At 44.5% G+C, this 26,944-nt stretch overlaps 1 protein-coding gene across 6 annotated transcripts in view; it reads right to left on the minus strand.

Annotated features, from left to right (window-relative positions):
* Nucleotides 1-4,975: 4,975 nt before the first annotated feature.
* The window catches only part of pde8b (phosphodiesterase 8B), a 496,872-nt gene continuing 474,903 nt past the window's right edge, over nucleotides 4,976-26,944 (minus strand). For all 6 annotated transcript variants that reach the window (XM_070879862.1, XM_070879856.1, XM_070879851.1 and 3 more), the window contains 6 exons: nucleotides 24,795-24,993; nucleotides 23,968-24,185; nucleotides 22,514-22,652; nucleotides 18,679-18,846; nucleotides 15,361-15,490; nucleotides 4,976-7,106 (listed from right to left, as the gene is read on the minus strand). In XM_070879862.1, the coding sequence (XP_070735963.1) occupies nucleotides 6,997-7,106; nucleotides 15,361-15,490; nucleotides 18,679-18,846; nucleotides 22,514-22,652; nucleotides 23,968-24,185; nucleotides 24,795-24,993 (964 nt within the window). In that variant the 3' untranslated portion in view covers nucleotides 4,976-6,996. The remainder of the gene's footprint in view (nucleotides 7,107-15,360; nucleotides 15,491-18,678; nucleotides 18,847-22,513; nucleotides 22,653-23,967; nucleotides 24,186-24,794; nucleotides 24,994-26,944) is intronic.

Here is a 26,944-nt window from a genome sequence, read left to right on the forward strand (position 1 = left end):
GTCAAGGATGTCTCTGAGCGGCTTCAGGGCATTCTGGAGGGGGAGGGTGAACAGCCAGTTGCCGTGGTGCATATAGGTACCAACAATATAGGTAAGAAAATGGGATGAGGTCCTACAAGCTGAATTTAGGAAGTTGGGGTTAAATTAAAAAGTAGGACCTCAAAGGTAGTAATTTCAGCATTGCTACCAGTGCCACGTGCTAGTCAGAGTAGAAATAGGAGGAGAGTTAAGATGAATATGTGGCTTGAGGAATGGTTCAAATTCCTGGGACACTGGAACCGGTTCTGGAGGAGATGGGACCAGTACAAACTGAACGGTCTGCACCTGGGCAGGACCGGAACCGATGTCCTCGGGGGAATGTTTGCTAGTGCTGTTGGGGAGGGTTTAAACTAATATGGCAGGGGGATGAGAATCTATGCAGGGAGACAGAGGGAAGTAAAATGGCGGCAGAAGCAAAAGTTAGAAAAGAGATAAGGAAAAGTGGAGGGCAAAGAAATCAAAGGCAAAATTCAAAAAGGGCTACATTACAACATAATTCTAAAAGGTCAAAGAGTGTTAAAAAAAAACAAGCCTGAAGGCTCTGTGTCTCAATGCGAGGAACATTCGTAATAAGGTGGATGAATTAACTGCGCAGATAGCTGTTAATGGATATGATGTAATTGGGATTATGGAGACATGGCTCCAGGGTGACCAAGGCTGGGAACTCAACATCCAGTGGTATTCAATACTCAGGAAGGATAGACAGAAAGGAAAAGGAGGTGGGGTAGCATTGCTGATTAAGGAGGAGATTAATGCAATAGTAAGGAAGGATATTATCTTGGATGATGTGGAATCTGTTTGGATAGCGCTGTGGAACACCAAAGGACAGCAAATGCTAGTGGGAGTTGTGTACAGACCACCAAACAGTAGTAGTGAGGTTGGGGATGGCATCAAACAGGAAATTAGGGATGTGTGCAATAAAGGTACAGCAGTTATCATGGGTGACTTTAATCTACAAATAGATTGGGCTAACCAAACTGGTAGCAATATGGTGGAGGAGCATTTCCTGGAGTGTATAAGGGATGATTTTCTAGACCAATATGTCGAGGAACCAACTAGAGAGCTGGCCATCTTAGACTGGGTGTTGTGTAATGAGAGAGGATTAATTAGCAATCTTGTTGTGTGAGGCCCCTTGGGGAAGAGTGACCATAATATAGTAGAATTCTTCATTAAGATGGAGAGTGACACAGTTAATTCAGAGACTAGGATCCTGAACTTAAGGAAAGGTATCTTCGATGGTATGAGACTTGAATTGGCACGGATAGACTGGCGAATGATACTTAAAGGGTTGACGGTGGATAGGCAATGGCAGACATTTAAAGATCACATCGATAAACTTCAACAATTGTACATCCCTGTCTGGTGTAAAAATAAAACGGGGAAGGTGACTCAACCGTGGCTAACAAGGGAAATTAGGGATAGTGTTAAATGCAAGGAAGAGACATATAAATTGGCCAGAAAAAGCAGCAAACCTGCGGACTGGGAGAAATTTAGAATTCAGCAGAGGGTTTAATTAGGAGGGGGAAAATAGAGTATGAGAGGAAGCTTTCTGGGAACATAAAAACTGACTGCAAAAGCTTCTATAGATATGTGAAGAGAAAAAGATTAGTGAAGAAAAACGGTCTCTTGCAGTCAGAATCAGGTGAATTTATAATGGGGAACAAAGAAATGGCAGACCAATTGAACAAATACTTTGGTTCTGTCTTCACTAGGGAAGACACAAATAATCTTTCAGAAATACTAGGGGACCGAGGGTCTAGCCAGAAGGAGGAACTGAAGGAAATCCTTATTAGTCAGGAAATGGTATTGGGGAAATTGATGGGATTGAAGGCCGATAAATCCCCAGGGCCTGATAGTCTGCATCCCAGAGTACTTAAGGAAGTGGCCCTAGAAAATAGTAGATGCATTGGTGGTCATTTTGCAACATTCAATGGACTCTGGATCAGTTCCTATGGATTGGAGGGTAGCTAATGTAACCCCAATTTTTTAAAAAGGAGGGAGAGAAAATAGGGAACTATAGACCGGTAAACCTGACATCGGTAGTGGGGAAAATGTTGGAATCAATTATTAAAGATGTTAAAGCAGCGCATTTGGAAAGCAGTGACAGGATTGGTCCAAGGCAGCATGGATTTATGAAAGGGAAATCATGCTTGACAAATCTTCCTCAAATATTTTGAGGATATAGCTAGTAGATTGGACAAGGGAGAACCAGTGGATGTGGTGTATTTGGACTTTCAAAAGGCTTTTGACAAGGTCCCACACAAGAGATTAGTGTGCAAAATTAAAGCACATGGTATTGGGGGTAATGTATTGACGTGGATAGAGAACTAGTTGGCAGACAGGGAGCAAAGAGTAGGAATAAACGGGTCCTTTTCAGAATGGCAGGCACAAGATTCAGTGCTGGGACCCCAGCTATTAACAATATTCATTAATGATTTAGATGAAGGAATTTAATGTAATATCTCCAAGTTTGCAGATGACACTAAGCTGGGTGGCAGTGTGAGCTATGAGGAGGATGCTAAGAGGCTGCAGGGTAATTTGAACAGATTAGGTGAGTGGGCAAATGCATGGCAGATGCAGTATAATGTAGATAAATGTGAGGTTATCCACTTTGGTGGCAAAAACAGGAAGGCAGAATATTTTCTGAATGGTGACAGATTATGAAAAGGAGAGGTGCAACGAGACCTGGGTGTTATGGTACATCAGTCATTGAAAGTAGGCATGCAGGTACAGCAGGCAGTGAAGAAGGCAAATGGCATGATGGCCTTCATAGCAAGATGATTTGAGTATAGGAGCAGGGAGGTCTTACTGTAGTTGTACAGGGCCTTGGTGAGGCCACACCTTGAATATTGTGTGCAGTTTTGGTCTCCTATTCTGAGGAAGGACATTCTTGCTATTGAGGGAGTGCAGCGAAGGTTCACCAGACGATTCCCGGGATGGCAGGACTGACATATGAAGAAAGACTGGATCGTCTAGGCTTATATTCAGTGGAATTTAGAAGAATGAGAGGGGATCTCATAGAAACATATAAAATTCTGACGGGATTGGACAGGTTAGATGCAGGAAGAATGTTCCCGATGTTGGGGAAGTCCAGAACCAGGGGTCACAGACTAAGGATAAGAGGTAAGCCATTTTGGAGCGAGATGAGGAGAAACTGCTTCACTGAGAATTGTGAACTTGTGGAATTCTCTACCACAGAACGTTGTTGAGGCCAGTTTGTTAGATATATTCAAAAGGGAGTTGGATGTGGTCCTTATGGCTAAAGGGATCGAGGATTATGGAGAGAAAGCAGGAATAGGATACTGAAGTTGCATGATCAGCCATGATCATATTGAATGGTGGTGCAGGCTCGAAGGGCCGAATGGCCTACTCCTGCACCTGTTTTCTATGTTTCACTAATCTTTTCCTTTTTACATACCTATAGACGTTTTTACAGTCTGTTTTTAATGTCTCTCACTAGTTTACTCTCATTCTATTTTCCCTTTATTTATCAATTTCTTAGTCCTCCTTTGTTGAATTCTAAAATCCTCCCAATCTTTTTGGCAACATTATAAGCCTCTTCCTTTAACCTAATACTATCTTTAATTTCTTTTGTTAGCCAAGGTTGGACCATTTTTCCTGTGTTTTTTTATTCCTTAAGGGAATGTATATTTGTTGCAAATTATAAATGTATTTATATGTTTGCCATTGCTTTGCTGCTGTTATATCTTTTATTGTAGTTTCCCAATCTACCTCAGCCAACTCGCTTCTCATACATACGTAGATTGTTTTGTTCAGGTTTGGGACCCTAGTTTCAGACTGAACTAAATCACTCTCAAACTCAACATAAAATTCTATCATATTATGGTCACTGCTCCCCAGAAGCTTCTTTACTGCAATGTTATTAATTAATCCTCTCTCACTGCACAGTACTTGATTTAAAACAACCAATTCCCTCATAGGTTCTTTGACATACTGATCTATAAAACTATCTTGAATGCATTCCATGAACTCTTCCCCTCCACTATTTCTGTAAATTTGGTTTGCCCAGTATATATGAAAGTTAAAGTTCCCCCATGATTACTGTATTACCCTTGTTACATGCATCTCTAATTTCCTGATTTATACTCTGCCCGACACTATAACCACTGTTGGGAACCTATAAACTAATCCCATTAGTGCTTTCTGCCCCTTGTTGTTTCTTAGCTCCACCCAAACTGATTCCACATTTTGCTTTTCTGAGCCAAGATCCTTTTTCTCTCCTGTCTTTATTCCCGTGTTCTTTATCAGGGCTACCCCTCCTCCTTTTCATTCTGCCTGTCTCTTTTAAAAGTCAAATATCCTGGAATATTTAATTCGCAACCTTGGTCACTCTGCAACCACGTCTCTGTAATGGCTAGTAAGTCGAACACATTTAATTCTAGCTGCACAATTAATTCATCTATTTTGTTGCGAATGCTTCATGCATTCAGATAAAATACCTTTAGCTTTAACTGTTTTCTATTTTTCTCTGATGACACCTTAGTCACGAATGCTCTATATTACCTTTATTAATCTTTCTGTCCCTTCCTGACCCAATGTGCAATCTGGAAACAAGCAGGATATGTTACCATGACATGTTACCTTGCATTGTGTAATGCAATTAGACCGGGTGCAGTTGGAAGAACAGGCTAACGCTCTAGTCAACCTGCTCACCCACATCCATGGGAAATCAGCAACTTTGCATCATGCTGCTCCAGGATATTGCCAGTTAAAGCTCTCACAAGTGCTCCGAGGGCCTTTCTGCAGGGCTCCCAAGTACCACCTTGTGGAGGATGATTCAAATGATGGGTCCACCCAAATCTCTCCACCAGTGCTTTGCAAACCTGTGCACGGAGGAAGGCGACATAATTTTAGCACAAAGTTCACACAAAGGTACATTGATAAAACAATATTGTTTTTAAATCATGTTTATTGTTGCACATATTGTCCCAGTAGTGAATAGAATTACTGTGGCATTGTCTATAAACAATTGTATATTTTGTTACAAATTTTCTATTTACATACACACACATTAGCATATGTATGTTTCACATTAGAGGTTGATACTTGCTTTACCTATAATTTTGTTTTTGGTCCTTCATGTGTTTATTTTTCTCATTGCTAAGACAGTCTCACTTTGTTTGGAGATGTGACTTTACAGCATGTTGCCTGGTCACACACCCCTAGGTGCAACTGTAACAGATTCCAGATTGTTCAGACATGGGTCTTTTTATCACATGCTTTTTTATCCCATAGATCCTGCATCATTACTATATTCACACAGAATACAGCAGACTCCTCCTCCAGTTGCAACTGAGAAATTATTTTTCTATGCACGTGTTGTGCTTCTATCCATACTTGACGCAAAATAAAGGAAAATTGAGTGATGTGTACTTTGTGAATAGTATTGAAATAGCTCAGCATGAAGTTGAAAGAAGAGCTTTAGCGGACGCAACGCTCTACACATCCAACCAATGCAGAGCAGCAATTAACAAAGCAATATAATGCTGAAGAATATGGCAAAAACAAGTCTAAGGGAACCATGATCAAACTGCACAGTGCGCTGGTCAGGCTGCATCTTGAGTACCGTGTCCAGTTCTGGTCACCAAGACACAAGGGAGTCATTAAAGCATTAGGGACAGTGCAGAGAAGAGCCATGTGGCTGATCCCTAGTGTCAGAAGTCAGGCTTATGAGGAAAGATTGGAGAAATCTGAGTTTTTCAGCCTTGGAAGGAGACAGCTAAGAAGTGATCTTACATACTCAAGATAGTTAACCGTATGGGAAAATGAAATCTGTGAAATGACTTTTAAGTAAATTGCCCGAATATGACAAGTTCAAATTAGTAAAAGGTAAATTTAGGACTAATGTCTGGAAGTTTTTGGTCACACAAAGAGAGATCAATACATGAATCAATACATTCTTGATAGAATAGTGGAGGCAAAAACCCAAGAATCATTTAAAAAAACAATTGGATAATGCAGTAGGGGGACTTTAGGATACGTCTGGATGAATGAGCTAAGATGGGACAAATGGCTTCCTCATCCTAAACTACCTTGTGATCTTATGACTTTATTCAGAATAATGCATTAATATAGTGCAGTTACGGAGGGGTTGTTACACATTTTGCATCGGACACTAATATGGGCGAAACCCATAAGTATTAGTGCACATAAATCAACAAGGAATGCAGAAATATTTTACTTGGTACATTCAATCACGTTTTGGAAAAGAAATTGATCTCAACCTCATTGATTTCAGGCTTTTGGCAAAGTATAGCTTAAAATATCAATTCAGAATATACAGTGTGACATAAATTAATTGATCTCTCTCTCACAATTTGTTGAACAGATTGTTTTATTTCACTAGGAGAAAAGATTTATTTCCATGTTAAATATTTATAGAATATGTAAACTGTCATTACAACTGCCCAAAGCTGCCTTATTGCCCCAACTGTCATTTATTTAGAATGATGGTAAATTAGTGAAAAACTAGCAACAGTCAGAATATTGCCCCTAGTTCTTCCATACACCTTGAACATAGAGAAAAGAACACTTTAGTCAATGAAAGGTGTACTTACATATAAACTTATGGCTTTAGGGTAATAATTACAGAAATAATGTTTTCCTTATGCCTTCTCCCAACAAAGGTGTAGCAGTTCTTTTCCTTATTGTGTGATATTCTTCTGGAATGGCAGTAGCATTTACTTGCACATGACAAAGCCAGTGTTGAAATTCAGAGTCCTATGCTATTCTGTTTAGAATTGGGACACCACCATGATAATTCAACATAGTTTTCCTGCACGCTGTACATCAAGGCTTCCTGCATTGTGTAGGCTTTACATTACATTACAATTTTACAGTCACTTGAACTAAAATAGAATCTCTTAACGGCTTTGCTTGAGTCATAATTTAAAGTGAGGTTGGCAAACAAAATATGTTGTCCTTTCACATTTACTTTTAAAGGTCAAGTGGAGGTCGCAGACCTTTATGCTTGGATTCGTCTAAGGCTTTCCAGTAGTTGTAGTTCTCTGTTAAGTGCCGTATTAAATTGGGAAGGTTTGCAAATGCTGAAAGGAAGACAGTTGAAATTACATGAAAATTATCATTAAATTATTGAAAAGTATTTAATTCAACACACACACTATGTAATTACTCAAGACTAATCTTTCTAATAAAACACAGAAATATAATATATTAACTGAACATAAGCTGGCCTTTTTAAATAAATACAGTTACAATGTCTGAGTTGGTGTGTCAAATAATTTGCATTGTTTTATGATATTGGGATTTTCATTTAGAATTTATACATCTATGTATAGTTTCTACTATGTTTATATGTGGCAGAATTCTATGGGCTCAATTTTCCCCAAAGCTATTTTTTGGCGTACTTGAAGAGTTACGCCCCTTTTTTTGGGGCCCAACTACAGCATAAATTCATCCAACTTTCCCCTTTTGAATTGGTGATTTTGGCGCTGCCTAGTCTGTCCTTTAGCTTTGCGGGTGGAGCCTAATATCTGCGCCAAAAAGATCGTGTTGCCAGGGTAATGAGGGACACACTGCGGGCTGAGGCTGGAAAGTGACACATACAACAAATTCTGGCCAGCTCACAGCAACCTGCACAAGCACCTTACACATTGCAGCAACTTACCAGCATTAAATTATTAGTGTTTATGCCAAAAGTCTATCCCTCCCACTCCCCCGCAGAGCCTGGTGCCGATCCTAACCCTGGCCGAAGGGCCTCCCTCCCCTGCGGTGCCAGTACCTACTACTAGTCCTGGCTGAAGGGCCTCCCAATGCTGGTACCCGCTGGTAGCCCTGGTCAAAGGGCCTCCCTCCTCCCGGTGCCGGTTGCTGCTCCTAACCCTGGCCGAAAGGCCTCTCCCACCCCCAACCCCCCTGTCATGTATGTAACCATCATGCAAAGGTAACCTTCATGTAACTGTAACCTTCATGCAACTCCTGTACACTGTACTTATACCCTAGAAATGCACACCCTGACCAAAGGGGGCGAACTTGTGGGAGACACTCCTCACCTGGGTTTCCAGGTATAAAAGGGGAGGTCCCACCCAGGGTCAGCACTCCTTGGTCCTGGGAATAAAGGTTAAGGTCACGTAGTGACTATGTCTGCAGTACATGCCTCGTGTGAATTTGTAGTAAGGGGCAGGGACATCACATTTGGCGACGAGAAACGGGAATCACCGAACCACGAGGACGGCCACCGGTAGCATAGAGGAACGTTACTGTGTGGGTGAGGACTGGGACGACTTCGTGGAGAGACTCCAGCAGAGCTTTGTCACGAAGGACTAGCTGGGAGCGGCGATGGCTGCCAAGCGGAGGGCGCATCTACTGACCAGCTGTGGTCCACAGATGTATGCGCTGATGAAAGACCTGCTCGCACCCCAAAAGTCAGTGGACAAGTCCTTTGAAGAGCTCAGCCAGCTGATCAGTGAGCATCTCAAGCCGGCGAGTAGCATACACATGGCCCGGCACCGGTTCTACACACACCGGCGTCGGGAGGGGCAAAACATCTCGGACTTCGTTGCGGACCTGCGGCGCTTGGCCAGTCTCCAAGTTCACAGACGCCTGCAGGGGGAGAAGTTAAGGGATTTCTTCATTGAGGGCATTTATCATGCTGGGATTTTCAGGAAGCTCATAGAGACCAAGGACTTGATTTTAGAAGGGGCAGCGTTGATAGCTCAGACCTTCATGGCAGGGGAAGAGGAGACCAAGCTAATTTACGTGCGCAGCCCTGGTCCCAACGTGGCGATGGACCAGGGAGTTAACATGGTGAACGCGGCTCAGGACCCCGCAGACAGGCAAGGGCATTTCGAAACTGCCCAGGCAGCAACAGACTCTCGGGTGGGCCCGCAACAGGGACAATGGAAAGGGGATCGGCAAGTCACGCCATCACGAAGAACAATGCGTCCCACGATGGGACCATTAACACCCACCATCAGAGTGCTTAGAAACAACCAAATGGGCAATCAGAGAGGAATGCCTGGTAACAGTCCTTTTGTTAACAACAATCTCAGTTCATGCTGGAGGTGCAGGGTAGACATACTGCGAAAAGCTGCAGTTTTCAGCAATATACCTGTAGGATTTGTAACGTCAGTGGACACCTGGCCAGGATGTGCAAAAAGGCTGTAGCGAGGCTAATCTGTGAGACAGAGGAACCAGACGAGGGGTCTGCAATGCAGAATGATGCCTGGGGAAAAGCCAGCAGGTTCATGTGGCTGACGTCCACAGCTCATACACTAAAATGCCACCCATGATGATGAAAGTTTTATTGAATGGCATCCCGATGCGCATGGAGCTGGATACGGGAGCTAGCCAGTCAGTTATGAGTGGCCAACAATTTGAGAGACTATGGCCACACAGAGCTAACAGGCCCAAACTGGAATGCATTGACACGCAGCTACGGACGTACACCAAAGAGATCATCCCAGTGCTAGGCAGTGCAAGCTTGGTGGTAACACATAATGGATCACAGAACCAACCGGCTGCCACTCAGGATCGTCCCGGGTAATGGGCCCGCGCTCTTGGGGAGAAGTTGGCTAGCCGAGATGAATTGGAAATGGAGGGATGTGCACGCCATCTGATCTGTGGAGCGAAGTACATGCTCACAGGTCCTACAAAAATTCAGGTCACTGTTCCAACTCGGTGTCGGAACGTTCAGGGGCACCAAAGTAGTGAGACGCATCACTCCGGACGCCAGACCAGTGCACCACAAAGCCAGAGCGGTGCCGTATGTGATGCGTGAGAAAATTGAAAGTGAATTGGACAGGATGCTCAGAGAGGTCATGATTTCGGTCGTTGAATTCAGCGACTGGGCAAGTCCCATCGTTCCTGTCCTTAAAGCAGATGGCTCAGTCAGGATTTGTGGTGACTACAAAGCCACCATCAACCGAGTGTCGCTGCAAGACCAATACCCGCTCCCGAGAGCGGAGCACCTTTTTGCCACACTGGCAGGTGGCAAGCTGTTCACGAAGCTGGACCTCACTTCAGCCTACATGACTCAGGAACTGGCTGAAGAAGCCAAGCTTCTGACCACCCTCACGACGCACAAGGGATTATTTATCTACAACAGGTGTTCGTTTGGCATTCGTTCGGCGGCAGCTATCCGGAACATGGAAAGCTTGCTCAAATCCATTCCTGGAACAAGCGTATTCCAAGACGACATCCTCATAATGGGTCGATACACCGAGGAATACCTCCACAACCTGGAGGAGGTGCTTGCGGCTGAAAAAGGCCAAGTGTGTGTTTTTGGCCCCAGAGGTCGAGTTTTTGGGCAGGAGGGTTGCCGCAGACGGGATCCGGCCCACTGAATCAAAAACGGAGGCGATCCGCTGGGCGCCCAGGCCCGGCAACACGTCGGAGTTGTGATCATTCCTGGGACTTCTGAACTATTTCGGGAACTTTCTGCCGAACTTAAGCACATTGTTGGAGACTTTATACATGCTCCTGCATAAAGGTTGTGAATGGCTTTGGGGGGACTGTCAAAAATGGGCTTTCAATAAGGCGAGGAACTTGCTGTGTTCTAACAAATTGTTGACTTTGTATGAATCCTGTAAAAAACTGGTTTTAACGTGCGATGCATCATCCTACAGGGTTGGGTGTGTGTTGCAGCAGGGTAATGATGACGGCCGACTCCAACCAATGGCTTATGCCTCCAGGTCACTCTCCCAGGCAGAGCGTGGATACGGCATGGTCGAAAAGGAAGCACTCGCCTGTGTATACGCTGTGAAAAAGATGCACCAGTACCTTTTCAGTAGATGGTTCAAGCTAGAAACGGACCACAAGCCATTAACATCCCTGTTATCCAACAGCAAGGCGGTCGATGCCAATGCATCAGCGATGGGCTCTCACGCTGGCTGCATATGACTACACCATACGGCACCGGCCAGGCACCGAAAATTGCGCTGATGCGCTCAGCAGGCTCCCACTGGCCACCACTGAGGGGGCATCGGAGCAAAGCGCTGAAATGGTCATGGCCGTTGAGGCTTTTGACACCGCAGGCTCCCCCATCACAGCCCGTCAGATCAAACTCTGGACTAACAGAGACCCCTTCCTATCCATGATAAAGAAATGTGTTCTGACTGGGGATTGGGCGCCCGCACACAGGGCGTGCCCCGAGGAGGTCAGACCGTTTCAGAGACGGATGGATGAGCTCTCCATCCAAGCCGACTGCCTGCTATGGGGCAGCTGGGTAGTCATGCCCCAGAAAGGAAGGGAAGCGTTCATCAGGGAACTCCACAGCGAGCACCCTGGCATCGTGTTAATGAAGGCCATTGCCCAGTCACACGTGTGGTGGCCGGGGATTGACTCAGACCTGGAACACTGGGTTCGCAGGTGCACGACGTGTGCCCAGCTGGGCAATGCCCCCAGGGAGGCCCCATTCAGCCCGTGGCCCTGGCCCACCAGACCATGGTCACGTATTCACGTAGACTATGTGGGCCCGTTCATGGGAAAAATGTTCCTGATCGTTGTCGATGCATACTCGAAATGGATCGAGTGCACCATATTAAACTCACGACATCCATCACCGTGGAGAGTCTGCATATGGTTTTCGCGACCCACGGCTTGCCAGACATCCTGGTCAGCGACAATGGTCCATGTTTCATCAGCCATGAATTCCAGGAGTTTATGTCGGGCAATGGTATCAAACACGTCCGGACAGCGCCATTCAAGCCGGCTTCCAATGGCCAGGCGGAACGGGCGGTCCAAGTCATAAAACAGGGCATGCTACGCATCCAAGGACCCTCCCTTCAGTACCGCCTATCGCGCCTCCTGCTAGCCTACAGATCCCGCCCGCACTCACTCACGGGAGTCCCGCCAGTGGAACTCCTCATGAAACGCACGCTTAAAATGCGGCTGTACCTCATTCATCCAGCCCTGGCAGACATTGTTGAGGGCAAGCGCCAGTCCCAAACCGAGTTCCATGATCGAAACTCAAGGGGGAGGTGTATAGAAATAGATGACCCGGTATTTGTTCTTAACCATGCTTTGGGACCCAAGTGGCTTGAGGGCACAGTAATTGGCAAAAAAGGGAATAGGGTCATAATGGTCAGACTAAACAACGGGCAGAAATGCCGTAAACACTTGGACCAAGTAAAGAAAAGGTTCAGCATAGACACAGAGGAACCTGAAGAAGAGCATGAGATGTCACCCACACCGCTGCCAGTAGACAAACAACAAGGACAGTCCACAGCATGCACAGTCCCTGCGGCCAGCCCGGACAGGCCGGAATCACCTCAGGTGACAGAGACGCATGCCAAGGCTCAGACACCAGAGCTCCAACTGCGGCTCTCCACAAGAGAGCATCGACCGCCTGAAAGACTTACCCTTTGACACAAAAAGACATAAGGGGGGAGGTGATGTCATGTATGTAACCATCATGCAACGGTAACCTTCATGTAACTGTAATCTTCATGCAACTCCTGTACACTGTACTTATACCCTAGAAATGCACACCCTGACCACAGGGGGTGAACTTGTGGGAGACATTCCTCACCTGGGTTTCCAGGCATAAAAGGGGAGGTCCCACCCAGGGTCAGCACTCCTTGGTCCTGGCAATAAAGGTGAAGGTCACGAAGTGACTGTGTCTGCAGTACATGCCTCGTGTGAATTTGCGTAAGGTGCAGGGACACCACACCCCCCCTCTCTCTCCTCTCCCACTCTCTCTCCTTCTCTGCTGCTGTCCGGGCCGTGGAACTGCATCGTCTATGCTGATTCTCTTACCTGCGTCGATTTTCTTAACTGCCCAGAAGGTTTTTCCACAGCGGTCACATACGCCGTCCTAAGAAAAATTGGAGTAAATCGAAGCTGGCCAAACTTGCTTAAATGGCCAGAATTGGCGCAGGTGGCAGGTTACGCCCTCAATGATGTAAAAAAAAACGAACCCCAAAAAATCGTAACTAACTGAGTTACACTGGCGCACAATCTTTAGGGAAACTTGGATATTTTAATTAGGCCAAAAAAAAGTGGTGAGCGCAAATAACTCGGGAAAATTGAGCCCCTAGTACCTGCCAGTAGGAAATATTCTCCCAATCCTGTCCACAGCTTTCTGGCAAGAGAGTAGGCAAGTGTTCTGCTCCCAAACCTCTGCCAATAGCATTCTGCAACTAGCTGGGAAGGAAAGTGCAAGAATTGCTTGCGATAATTTTTCCCTCCTTCTCAGCAGATGGTTAAGTGGCCTGTTTCTGCTTGCTAGCTCCCTGCAGGGTTGCAACTGAATATGTAACTTGTGGGTATAAATGGACAGGATCTCTACAACCCATCTCTCCAATGTGACCCAGTGGCATTCCTGAAGAAACATTTTAAAGTTATTCAGGTAAATAATAATTGCTGCCAGCTGTGGACAACACATTAAGATAAATTGTGGCCCTGAATTTCCTTCAGCTTTCTGCTGCTGCGCTGCCAGAACTTCAGCGGAAGTGCAGCAAAAAACCCACTTACATGTGCGAACAGGGTTTCCAGCCCACCTCCGACCAGGTTAGTGGCAGAAATTCAGAGGAAATTCAGGATGCTCCTTCTGCGCTAGGCTGAATAAATTCATTGAGAAGTGTACACCCCAGAGCAGTATGGGGGTCACAATATATTGGGCCCGAACTTCAGTACCGCAGGAAAGCTGGTGCTCCCCCCACCTTTTTGGGGCCATTAACGCCAAAGAATTTTCGTGCCTGGGCCACTCCATATTCAGCTCCAAAAGTGAAAAAACGGTTTCCAATGCTAATGGACTGTGGCTGTCTTAATTTGAGCGTTATCATCACTGAGAAATTCAGCATCCAGGTAAGGGTTTTGAACAAACCAGTTGCTCCCAGGCCTTTTTAAAGGCCAGGGTTTACAGCAAGGCCCTGAGGGGGGAAGGAGGTTGGAGCGATGGCTGGTGTAAGAGATGCAAGGAGAGCCAACAGGTTTACTGATATGGAGCTGGAGACACTGATGGACGGTGTGGAGGACAGAAGAAGAATACTGTTTCCTGACGTGGGAGACCTGGCAGACCGGCAGTACGTAATGTATGGAGGGAGATTGCAGGGGAAGTGTCAGGCACCTCCATATAAGTGAGGACGCACCCTCCCAGGAGGGTGCTGGCCAATCTGCACCCAGCCCTTCCAGACTGGCGATGGGTCGATGCCTCCTAGCTCTGGGGCGAAGGGGATCCTCCTCCTCCTGCACCTCCTCCGCCTCCTCCTCAGGTGGTACTACTGGCTCAACCTCCAGCGGCTGTCCGCTCATGATGGCCAGGTTGTGCAGCATGCAACACACCATGACAATTATGGAGACCTGTTGAGGAGAGTACTGCAAGATGCCACCAGAGCGGTCCAGGCACCAGAACCTCTGCTTAAGGATGCCTATGTACTGCTCGATGATGCACCTGGTGGCACAATGAGCGTCATTGTAGGCATGCTCTGGCGCTGTCCTGGGGTTCCGCACTGGACTGAGCAGCCAAGTGGATGGGATATCTTTTGTCCCCAAGCAGCCAACCACAATCCTGATTCGGGCCGGTGAAGAAGGCGGGCACACTGGTCTGGCACAGAATGAACGAATCATGGCTGCTGCCTCCCTTGCCCGCTGCCTCTCTGCATGGTGCTGACGGTGACGCCTTCTCCTGCGTGCTGCCCTGCTTCTGAGCAGGTGTACCAGGTGTTGCCCTCCCAACACTCCTCCCATCCTCAGGGTGAACCAGCCAAGCAGGTCTCTGCAGCCCACAGGCCTCCACTAAAGAGTCAGACACAGAAAGTTGTACAAAAGTCTGTGAAAACCTCTTAGCAGCACTCAGCAGATATATTGGAGCTAAAACAATTAATAAAACTATTTCAAAAGCAAAATACTGAGATGGTGGAATCTGAAATAAAAACATTAATAATTAATAAAACAATTTCAAAAGAAAACTGACCCGATTGCGGCAAAACTCCAGCTGTGTCTCATTCGTGCACGGACTGGAAAACCTCGAGGGGGCACTGCTTGAAGTCCTATATTTTTGCTGCTGAATTTCGCGGGCATGGCTGTTTTCCAGTGACCTGCCCGCTGATGACCTCACCGCACCACTAACTCCTTTACCGCGGCTTCACCCCGCCGTTTCTGGCGGAAGTGCGCACCGCTCAAATCCCCCTCCCCGAGCTGAATATGGCTTGGGGAGGGAAAAACACCTGATGCGCGGGGTGGCCGATCGATTTTTTGGATTGGCTGCCCAAACCCTGTGGTAGCCGTCCCTTCAGGGATGGTGAATTTCGGCCCCAGTGACTCTGCATTTATTGACATATTAAAAAACTTACAAGTGTATTGCTAAAAGATTTTTAAAAATCAAACTGAAATTCTTACCATCCCAAGCATCAAACATGTCATTTATAAAATAATCAATAAACGATATTTGAGATTTTGGTATACTGCAGGTATTCCGATCAAAGACTGGCATCACCACTGGCAGACCTTGGCTTTTCTCCTCATCTGTCTGTTGACAAAGAAAGTTATGGTTACATCAAAGTAATTGTTACGCCAATACAGTAAAGAGTGTTAAGTATCGAATAACTTCACGAGGCTAAGTACAGTGAACTAGTTCAGCCATGACCTTACTCCAGTTTATTTATACCCAAAGTGAGGATTCAACACGGCTGCCAACATTATATACACAGCTTGCATGTGTCTGCCAGTGACCATTAGGACTCCAACAGTCGCGCCCTCCGGCGGAAGGTAAAACCCAGTTAACACACATAACAAAGAGGATAATGTGTCCATGCACAGGACATGAAGCCTGTAATTTAGTTTTATACAGGCTGATGGCCAATGTGAGGACCTTATGTTCAAACATGGTGGATTTAAATAATCTGGGGAATTTTCTGACTTTGCGGTCCCATAAGGAGAAGGGAGCTTCACTGACCCAGAGAACATATTAGAAAATTGGGCGGAGTTAGAATATCCGATATGCACTCTCAGTGGGCAGGGCTCCTCACTGGATGTGTGAATTGGAAAATTACACCTGCTGTCTTTTTTTGATTAAAACAGACACACAGATAGTTCCACTTAATACAAATTAAATGCCTTGCGATAGATTTTTAGTTTTTTCCCCACCCTCTCCAAGTTGTGTTCCTGCGCCGAGATGTTGACACCATGCCAAAAATTGCTGGTCACGGGAATGTGGGAAGGGAGGACCTTGAGATAATAACTATCACTGGGGGGGTAGTGCTGGACAGGCTAATGGGACTCAAGGTAGACAAGTCCCCTGGGTCCTGATGAAATGCATCCCAGGGTATTAAAAGAGATGGTGGAAGTTATAGCATTCGTTATAATCTACCAAAATTCTCTGGACTCTGGACTTTCCAAATTCTCTGGATTGGAAAGCAGCTAATGTAACGCCTCTGTTTTAAAAAGGAGGCAGACAAAAGGCAGGTAACTATAGGCCGGTTATTTTAACATCTGTAGTGGGGAAAATGCTTGAAACTATCATTAAGGAAGAAATAGCGGGATATCGAGATAGGAATAGTGCAATCAAGCAGACACAACATGGATTCATGAAGGAGAAATCATGTTTAACTAATTTACTGGAATTCTTTGAGGATATAACGAGCATGGTGGATAGAGGTGTACCGATGGATGTGGTGTATTTAGATTTCCAAAAGGCATTCGATAAGGTGCCACACAAAAGGTTACTGCAGAAGATAAAGGTACGTGGAGTCAGGGGAAACGTATTAGCATGGATCGAGAATTGGCTGGCTAACAGAAAGCAGAGAGTCGGGATAAATGGGTCCTTTTCGGGTTGGAAATCGGTGGTTAGTGGTGTGCCACCAGGATCAGTGCTGGGACCACAACTGTTTACAATATACATAGATGACCTGGAAGAGGGGACAGAGTGTAGTGTAACAACATTTGCAAATGACACAAAGATTAGTGGGAAAGTGGGTTGTGTCGAGGACACAGAGAGGCTGCAAAGAGATTTAGATAGGTTAAGCGAATGGGCTAAGGTTTGGCAGATGGAATACAATGTCGGAAAATGTGAGGCCATCCACCTTGGAAAAAAACAGTAAAAGGGAATATTATTTAAATGGGGAGAAATTACAACATGCTGCGGTGCAGAGGGACCTGGGGGTCCTTGTGATGAATCCCAAAAAGTTAGTTTGCAGGTGCAGCAGGTAATCAGGAAGGCGAATGGAATGTTGGCCTTCATTGCAAAAGGGATGGAGTACAAAAGCAGGGAGGTCCTGCTGCAACTGTACAGGGTATTGGTGAGGCCGCACCTGGAGTTCTGCGTGCAGTTTTGGTCACCTTACTTAAGGAAGGATATATTAGCTTTGGAGGGGGTACAGAGACGATTCACTAGGCTGATTCCGGAGATGAGGGGGTTACCTTATGATGATAGATTGAGTAGACTGGGTCTTTACTCGTTGGAGTTCAAAAGGATGAGGGGTGATCTTATAGAAACATTTAAAATCATGAAAGGGATAGACAAGATAGAGGCAGAGAGGTTGTTTCCACTGGTCGGGGAGACTAGAACTAAGGGGCACAGCCTCAAAATACGGGGGAGCCAATTTAAAACCGTGTTGAGAAGGAATTTCTTCTCCCAGTGGGTTGTGAATCTGTGGAATTCTCTGCCCAAGGAAGCAGTTGAGATTAGCTCATTGAATGTATTCAAATCACAGATAGATAGATTTTTAACCAATAAGTGAATTAAGGGTTATGGGGAGCGGGCGGGTAAGTGGAGCTGAGTCCACGGCCAGATCAGCCATGATCTTGTTGAATGGCGGAGCAGGCTCGAGGGGCTAGATGGCCTACTCCTGTTCCTAATTTTTATGTTCTTATGTTCTTATGTTATGTTCTTATGTAGTTTCATGGGTTCTGGTTGCCTTCTAGTATTTTGCCCAAATGACTGTTATTCATGTCATTTGCACTGACAGCGAGTGTTGGCAGACCATTGTGAGGGACATCAGCTGAACCTGATTCCCTGCTCAACAGACGTCTCAACATACGCACTTGTAATAGGAAAGCAATCAGGAATGGACGACCTCAGGGGCACTGAGGCTAACTGCAGTGTCCCAGTGGCTTCCTTGGCTGAGAGGGCTAAGTCAGTACAGATGGACTGATCCTGGGCTCTTTCTGATTTGTATGGCTAAACATGAATACATTTAAGTGTTTCGTTTGTTTTATTCCTTCCACATGAATGCGGAAACATTAAAAAAAATACTGGAAGTTACAAGAGATTTCTGGACTCGAGGAGTATCAAGGGGTATTAAGGTTGGGCGGGAAAAGGGATCTCATTGAATGGCGGAACAGGCTTGAGGGGCTGTATGGCCTACTCTTGCTTCAACAATGTACTTTCATTGCAAAATCAGTGGAACACCCCAACATTTCCATTACCCTCACCAGTTATTCTTATGAACGATTCTAAACTTAGTGCCAAATTAAAGACACTTTTGGTGTCCTTGTTCAAACTTTGCTGCACTCATCCTGTCCAACATTAAGTCCTGCTTGCATAGCACTCGTGTCCTCGTTGAACTATACTGGAATGCTTATAACACGATGAAAAGGAAAATCGAAAATCAACTTGTACGCATTAGTTTGAAACATTGACATAATTCTCAGCTGGGCTCATTTTAAGCATGCTGATCGCATACAGTCTTAAATAATGTTGAAATGTGGCAATATTACCTGAGCAAAATATTCTTCTGAAATTCTCCCTGCCCATTCGACGCACAGTTTCACTGAGCGGCAAGGGTTAGCAACATCAGCACATTTAATCATCATGCGTTTAATGAGCAGTCTGTTCTCCATTGAGTGCTTTATACTGGGCGGGCATTCACCATCACTGCTCTCACTCTGTGGAACATAAGCAGAACTGAGTGATTTACACATAATTACTGGCCATTTAAATCTGTTGCAGCAATTTAGGTTGCAAGGTTAAATCAGCTATTCCACGCTATAGAACACTATTTCGTGCTTTCTTTTTTAATAACTTATTGGCCCTGAATTTCTACGGGGACTGCCCGATCTACGGCCATAGCTTCGGCCGGAGTTTGGCGGAACCTCCAGAGAAACGGCATCATCAATAGGCCATTTTCAGCCACTTACACCAATTCGCTGGGGCTGCCGCTGATCTCCTGCCAAAGTTACACCTAGAGATCAGGAGAACCCCCATTGTACTAAAAATGATTTCCCCTACAATTAAGCCTCTCTAAAAATGAAACTGTATTTCTGGTGACTTCTGTGTTCGAGCGTAATTGAGAATGGAACATTTGCATTTGGTGCATAAGAACATAAGAAATAGAAGCAGGAGTAGGCCATATGCCTCCTCGAGCCTGCTCCGCCATTTAATATGATCATGACTGATCCGATCATGGACTCAGGTCCACTTCCCTGCCCGTTCCCTGTGCTAATACTGAGCACTGCCAGCTCATGGAAATAGATCAAATCCAGTGTGAAATTTGCTCTATGCTGCTTCAACATTGGACTTTAATTTCAAAATCAGTGGGACACCCCAACATTTCCATTCCCCTGACCAGGTATTCTTATGAACTATCTGAGCTTCTAAACTTAGTGCCAAATTATAGCCATTTTTGATGTCCTTGTTCAAACTCTGCTGCACTCATCCTGTCCAACATCAAGTCCTGCTTATATAGTACTCCTGTCCTCGTTGACCTATATTGCCCATCGCCCTTTGCATTTAATTTAAAGCCTTCATACATGTCTTTAAACCGAGCCTTGCCCCTCTGTAGTTCTGCTATTTTCTCCAGCCCTTTATCCTCTCACCAGACACTCTTCTTCTCCAGTCTTTTGTGCTTGCCCTGTCTCCCTTTGCCCCATCATTGGCAGCAGAGCTTTCAGCCAGCTGGGTCCTGCCCTCTGGCCTTCCTAAACCTCTCTGCCTCTCCACTTTTAACTTTTTAAAAGCCCCTCTCAAAATGATGTTGTTTTTGTTCTGGACTCATAAGCCCGTGTTACTCAAGGATAACATACAGGTTACCAAGAGTTTCTGGGAGAATGCACTGCTGGTTCACACAATATATTGATTTTAAGACTATGGGCAAAACTATAGTAATATTTGTCCAAACTGTGGGCCAACCAATGAGATGGAAGCAGTACTAAAGCCTCTCAAGCAGATGTAACCTGCAGTAGGGAGCGTGTTGAGCATGTGATATGGCAAAGGGAAGACAAAGCTAGCTGATTACTCACCAAATTGCTAAAGGTTTGGGCATTATGGAGTGAGAAAAGCCAGTTTGATTGTCCAGCAGAACAAGCACTTCTGTCAACAGCCGGGCAGAGAAGGGACTGAGAGGCTGTTGCTGCACCAAACATGGAAAAAGGTAGCTTAAAGCAGAGACAGTCAGCCACTACAGTCGGATAAGGTAAAATATAAATTACTTTACATAAAGGGTGTTGAATAGGTAGAATAGCCTACCACGGAAGGCAGCGGATGCTAGAGATTTCAAGAGAGTGAAAGATAGCTTTTTTGGCAGATAAATGTTGTGAGAGACAAAGTGGTGTATGAAATCTCTGATCATTAGGACCAGCCAGTAGATCAAGATTGTCTTTTCTAGTTTTGTACAGTCCTGTGTTCCAAAAGGGCAGAAGGATGTATCAGGGGAAGTAGGTTGGTCTGTTTATGCATCATGGGTAATCATTTACTCCTAGAGCTTGCTTGATCAATGAGTCAGGGAGGAGTTTTCCTGAATCAGCCACAGACTTTTTTGTCTTCTCTTTGCCCAATCCAACCCCACCTCTTCCCCTCCTCTCCTGGCAGGACTTGGCTTTTCTAATCTTTGGGAAAGCTGGTGCATGAGTTGATGAAATCAACAGAAACGTTGAGGACTACCCACTGATACTGATGAGTCGCCTGCTCATAATACTTTCTTCATGTGGATGAACAGAACGCATGATACTCATGATGCTCAAGGCCAGCAATAGGGTTTGTTCCCATTAACTGCTAATTATGCCAGCGTTAAGCAGGCTCCTCCACCTGATGTGCTTTAGATTCCCATTGCACTTGCATATCAAATAGATGTTTCCACGAATATAATAAAAATGGAATTCTGCCACAATTATACCTTATGAAAATTGTGGCATTTATTAATTTCAGCAACTAACATTTCCCTGTATAAAATGAAAGATACAGCAAACTGATAAACAAATTTATTCAGAGAATACTAGTAAAAACATTAATCTTATTGTACTATATTAATAATTGAAATTTATCGGAATTGAAGATTAGTGTCTGTTACTGCAGCTCAACTGCATACGATGGTGAAATCATACGATGGTGAAAATGGGTTCCATCTATTGAATCGCTTTTCAAAGCAGGTTAAACATCCACCCTCTCCACCACTGGCCTACCCTGGTTTCAGTGTGTGCTAGCTACAAGATATAATGCAGCAACTTGCCAAGGCTTTTTTGGCAGCACCTCCCAAATCCACAACCTCCACCACCTAGAAGAACAAGGGCAGCAGGTGCATGAGAACACTATCAACCCCAAGTTCCCCTCCAAGTCATACACCATCCTGATTTGGACATTTATCCTGGGTCAAAATCCTGGAACTCCTTACCTAACAGCACTGTTGGAACACCTTCACTACACAGATCAGTAAGTAGGTCCACTACCACCTTCTTAAGGGAAACTCGGGATGCACATTAATGTTGGCCTTGCCAGTGTCGCCTACAACCCCAAATTTTTTTCCAAAAAGTGTTTTTTTGGTTCGTATACTTCTAAAATACTGAAAACAGAATCAAGGACACATAGAATGTTAGGAACCTGGGTGTATTTATAAAGCAGTACTTTCATCAAATGGCTCAGCTAATGTCATCAACCAAGAGCAGGAAGCTTGTGCAGTTTATAATCAAAATGCCAATGAGCCCTGAGATTAAATCACTGCCTTGAAATCAATTAAGGGTAGTACTTATATTATTATAATGGAGATACATTTTGTGGAGTGGAGCTATTTTTTGGGTTTGTTGTGCCAAATGTAGCTGCCAGACTTGATTCTGGCTGCCAGTGCATTCCATGTACTAAGTAGATTGGGCCTATACTCTCTGGAGCCGAGAAGAATGGGATGTGATCTCATTGAAACATATAAGATTCTGATGGGGCTTGACAGGGTAGATGCTGAGAGATTGTTTCCCCTGGCTGGAGAGTCGAGAACTAGGGGGCATGGTCTCTGGATAAGGAGTCGGCCATTTAAGACAGAGATGAGAAGGAATTTCTTCACTCAGAGGGTTGTGCATCTTTGGAATTCTCTACCCCAAAGGACTGTAGAAGTTGATTTGTCGATTGTATTCAAGGCAGAGATAGACAGATTTTTGGACTCAAAGGTGAATCAAGGGATATGGGGATTGGGCGGGAAAGTGGAATTGAGGTCGAAGATCAGCCATGATCTTATTGAACGGCGCAGCAGGCTCAAGGGGACGGATGGCCTACTCCTGCTCCTAATGCTTATATTCTTATGTCATTGACATATGACGATGTTCACACTGGAGGCTGAGGTTTAGACCTTACATTTAAGCTGGTTTCCTCAATAGAAGTCATAGGTTTGTTGATGCTGTTCACAAATTTGTTCACGTGTTCAAAATGTTTTGTCATCTCTGTCGCCAAAACCATGTCAATGATTGCCTGTCGCAACGTTCGAAACTGATTCCTGGAAAAAAATTGGACGAATGATTACAAACTGACATTTTGTTTTTGGTTCAGCATTAGCTGAATCTTGTAGCAAAGTCTTGCAGCTGTTTGATTTAAATAACATATTTTTCTTAAGTTTTAAAATCTAGTATCAGTTCATAGTTTATAAAATTATTATGCTCCCCTTTTAGTGTCAAATCATGAGGCTCCAGCCATCAGGAGTGTAGGACAGGCTAGATGGACCAGTTGGTCTTTTCCTGCCCGTCATTTTCATCTGTTTCGACGTTCGAGACTTCGGCTTTCTAGGCCCCAAGCTCTGGAATTCCCTTCCTAAACCCCTCTCTCCTCCTTTAAGGAGCTCCTTATACCTATCTCTTTGATCAAGCTTTTAGTCAGATGTTCTAATGTCTCCTTCTTTGGCTCGGTGTCAATTTTTGTATGATTATGCTCCTGTGAAGCCCCTTGAGATGTTTTATGATATTTCATTGTGAGAGGGATGGAGTACAAAAGCAGGGAGGTCCTGCTGCAACTGTATAGGGTATTGGTAAGGCCGCACCTGGAGTACTGCGTGCAGTTTTGGTCACCTTACTCAAGAAAGGATATACTAGCTTTGGAGGGGGTACAGAGACGATTCACTCGGCTGATTCCGGAGATGAGGGGGTTACCTTATGATGATAGATTGAGTAGACTGGGCCTTTACTCGTTGGAGTTCAGAAGGATGAGGGGGTGATCTTATAGGAACATTTAAAATAATGAAAGGGATAGACAAGATAGAGGCGGAGAGGTTGTTTCCACTGGTCGGGGAGACTAGAACTAGGGGGCACAGCCTCAAAATACGGGGGAGCCAATTAAAACCGAGTTAAGAAGGAATTTCTTCTCCCAGAGGGTTGTGAATCTGTGGAATTCTCTGCCCAAGGAAGCAGTTGAGGCTAGCTCATTGAATGTATTCAAGTCACAGATAGATAGATTTTTAACCAATAAGGGAATTAAGGGTTACGGGGAGCGGACGGGTAAGTGGAGCTGAGTCCACGGCCAGATCAGCCATGATCTTATTGAATGGCGGAGCAGGCTCGAGGGGCTAGATGGCCTACTCCTGTTCCTAATTCTTATGTTCTTATGTTCTTAAAAAGTGCTGTATAAATGCAAGTTGTTGATATTCCGATATGGGCCCTCGGCAGTCCCAGGAGAGCAAAAGTAAAAAATTACCTCTTAAATTCTTACTTTTACTGAGTGGAGTTTAGAGATTGACTGTCTCTTCTGTACTACTTAACAAACTAAATCTTGGCAGTGAGGATTTTCAGTGGCCTGATAATTTATTGATCAGTAAATCTAACCTTTCCATGTTCTTGAAGATGTTGCTCTTGTTGTCTCCTGCTGTAAGTTGGAAGGCCAAGGCTGCATGGTGACTTTCCAGGACGGCTGTGTCATTGTACAGCACTGCTAGCTCACTTCCTGCATTACACAGGAAGGAGTTTGTGCGACCTGGGTGGTCCACATCATGCACTGCGGCTGCAATGAGCGCTGCAACCTCATCCAACTCATCCAAACTCCCCTGCAAACATAGCAATACATGAGAGACTGCACAAGCCAAAATTAAAAGAAAACATTAACTGGAGCCTAGTTTCAGTGAAATTCTAACAGTTATGCAATAATAAGAAATTCATGAGCTAATCATAACTGAAAGTGTTGATAATTGGTTTCATGCAATGATGAAATATTACCATTTCCCTAAGAAATATAAGACATTTAAAAATAAAAAACGCATTTCCAAATAACTATAAAATATTTGGGGGTATTTAAAGATCTTGTCATAATAATTTGAATCATGGCAGATTCACTTGTTAAAAATGCAGAGGGTATTTATCCTCCATCAAAGGGCACTGTAACAGTTTTTCACCCTCTATATCACTATTCAAAAGAAATCTGTTAAAATAGTACTTTCCATCCAGTCGACAAATGTTGCTTTATTTCCATCCCTCTCCCCAAACACTGCACACCAAATGTTCAGTCACTTGAATGTCTCTAATACACATTGTAGCAATGAAATCCACCTTGAATGTTTTCTATGGCTCCACTGTTAGAGAATTACAACCAATGTCCATCATAATCAAGTTTTGTAGCAAGATTCCAATGTACTTGATTAGTAAGTATGAAGGTTTACCTTAACTCGGTCCTTTCTCAGGAAATATGCTGTGGCGTGCAATACATCAGCTGCATGTGTTGAATTGTGGTATGAATTTGATGCATGATAATTGATCTCTATGACCTGCAGCCAGGATCTTAGAGTTGTTTCTGAGCAGTTTAAAAATTCACATACTCCAAACTGCGTCAAGATTTTTAAACCAAGATAGAGCAATGGCCTAAAACCAACAGAAAAGATTGTTTACAAAACATGTTAGCATCTAACCCACTGGCATCAAATACATCATTTAGTATTGATTACAATTTCTGCTTCAAAAACTTTATGTAAAAATGTATCAATTTACAAAAGACAGCTTGTTTGAATTACTTTCTTTCATGATGCTCGCGTGTTGGGTCGTAAATTGCGGCCTCTCCAGGCGTGTACGATGTGCGCACGTGTCCGAAGAGGCCCTGCGAGTTCCAGGTTTAGGCGTGCACTGCACGTGCACCTAAACTCAACACTTGCGGTCTGTCAAAATTTCTTTTGACAGCTTGTACGAATGCGAACATAAAGGGCCTCCCCAGGCGGAGAGTTGTGCTATTTGAGAATGCCCTCTGCTTTTACTAGTGTAAGAGTTTTAAAAGATAGAAAAAATAAATTTATGACTCATTTTTATATTAGAAACCCTGTCCATTAAGGTAAGTTTATTTTTTAACATATTTTAAAATATAAAAAAAAAATGTTTTTTAAATCATTTAATTTAGTTCAATTTCTATTAATTTTAAATAAGTGAGATTTTTTCAATTGATGTATTGTTTTCTTTGTTTTGGGGGGTATTCCCATTCATAGTATTGGGAGCTTCTTACAAATGGAGCTCCTATTACTATCAATGAGAAAATATTTCATTCTGATTGATGGTCCGGCCCAAAAGATTCCAGGATGCACTTACGCTCCTGTGCTGCGCATCTAGGCCTTGGAGCCAAAGTGTTCATTCCTCCAGGACGACCAGGCATTTTCATAATTCTTTTTGCAGTCGGAGGCATCCACCCATGGGAAGCCTTCAACCGCAATTTCTGGGCCAATTAGCTAGAAACATAGAAATTTACAAGGCAGGAGGCCATTTCGGCCCATCGTGTCTGCGCCAGGCCGATAAAGAGCCGCACGACCTTGGTCAGCAGCCCAAAGGTTACATATAAACCTATGAACAATGACGGAAAGTCAAAGAGCACCCAGCCCAACCAGTCCACCTCACACAACTGTGACAACCCTTATATTGAGACATTCTACACTCCACCCCAACTGGAGCCATGTGATCTCCTGGGAGAGGCAAAAACCGATAAAACCCAGGCCAATTTAGGGAGAAAAAATCTGGGAAAATTCCTCTCCGACCAATCCAGGGAATCGAAACTAATCCAGGAGATCACCCTGGCCATATTCTATTCCCTGCAGTACTTACCATTAAATCTGCGCCATCCAACAAAAGGCCATCCAGTCTAATCCCAATTACCAGCTCTAGGTCCGTAACCCTGCAGGTTGCTGCACTTTAAGTGCCATCCAATAATCTCTTAAAAGTGGTTAGGGTTTCTGCATCCACCACTCTTCCAGCCAACGAGTTCTAGATCCCCACAACCCTCTGCATAAAGAAGCCCCCCCTCAAATCCCCTCTAAACCTTCCACCAACCACCTTAAAACTATGCCCCCTCGTAATAGATCCCTCCATCAATGGAAACAGTCCCTTACTATTCACTATGTCCATGCCCCTCAATATTTTATACACCTCAATGAGGTCTCCTCTCAACTTTCTCTGTTACAATGAGAACAAACCCAGCCAATCCAATCTGTCCTCATAACTAAGATTCTCCATCCCAGGCAGCATCCTAGTAAATCTCCTCTGCACCCGCTCTAATATAATCACGTCCTTCCTATAATACGGCGACCAGAACTGCACGCAGTACTCCAGCTGTGGCCAAACCAATGTATTATCCAATTTAAGCATAACCGCCCTGCTCTTATATTCTATGCCTCAGCCAATAAAGGCAAGCAATCTGTATGCCTTCTTAAACACCTATCCACCTGGCCTGCTACTTTCAGGGATCTATGGACAAGCACTCCAAGGTCCCTTTGTTCATCTACACTATTAAGTGGCCTACCGCTTAATGTGTATACCCTTTCCTTATTAGTCCTCCCAA

This window comes from Pristiophorus japonicus, chromosome 1, assembly GCF_044704955.1.
Source record: "Pristiophorus japonicus isolate sPriJap1 chromosome 1, sPriJap1.hap1, whole genome shotgun sequence".
Classification (NCBI taxonomy): Eukaryota; Metazoa; Chordata; class Chondrichthyes; family Pristiophoridae; genus Pristiophorus; species Pristiophorus japonicus.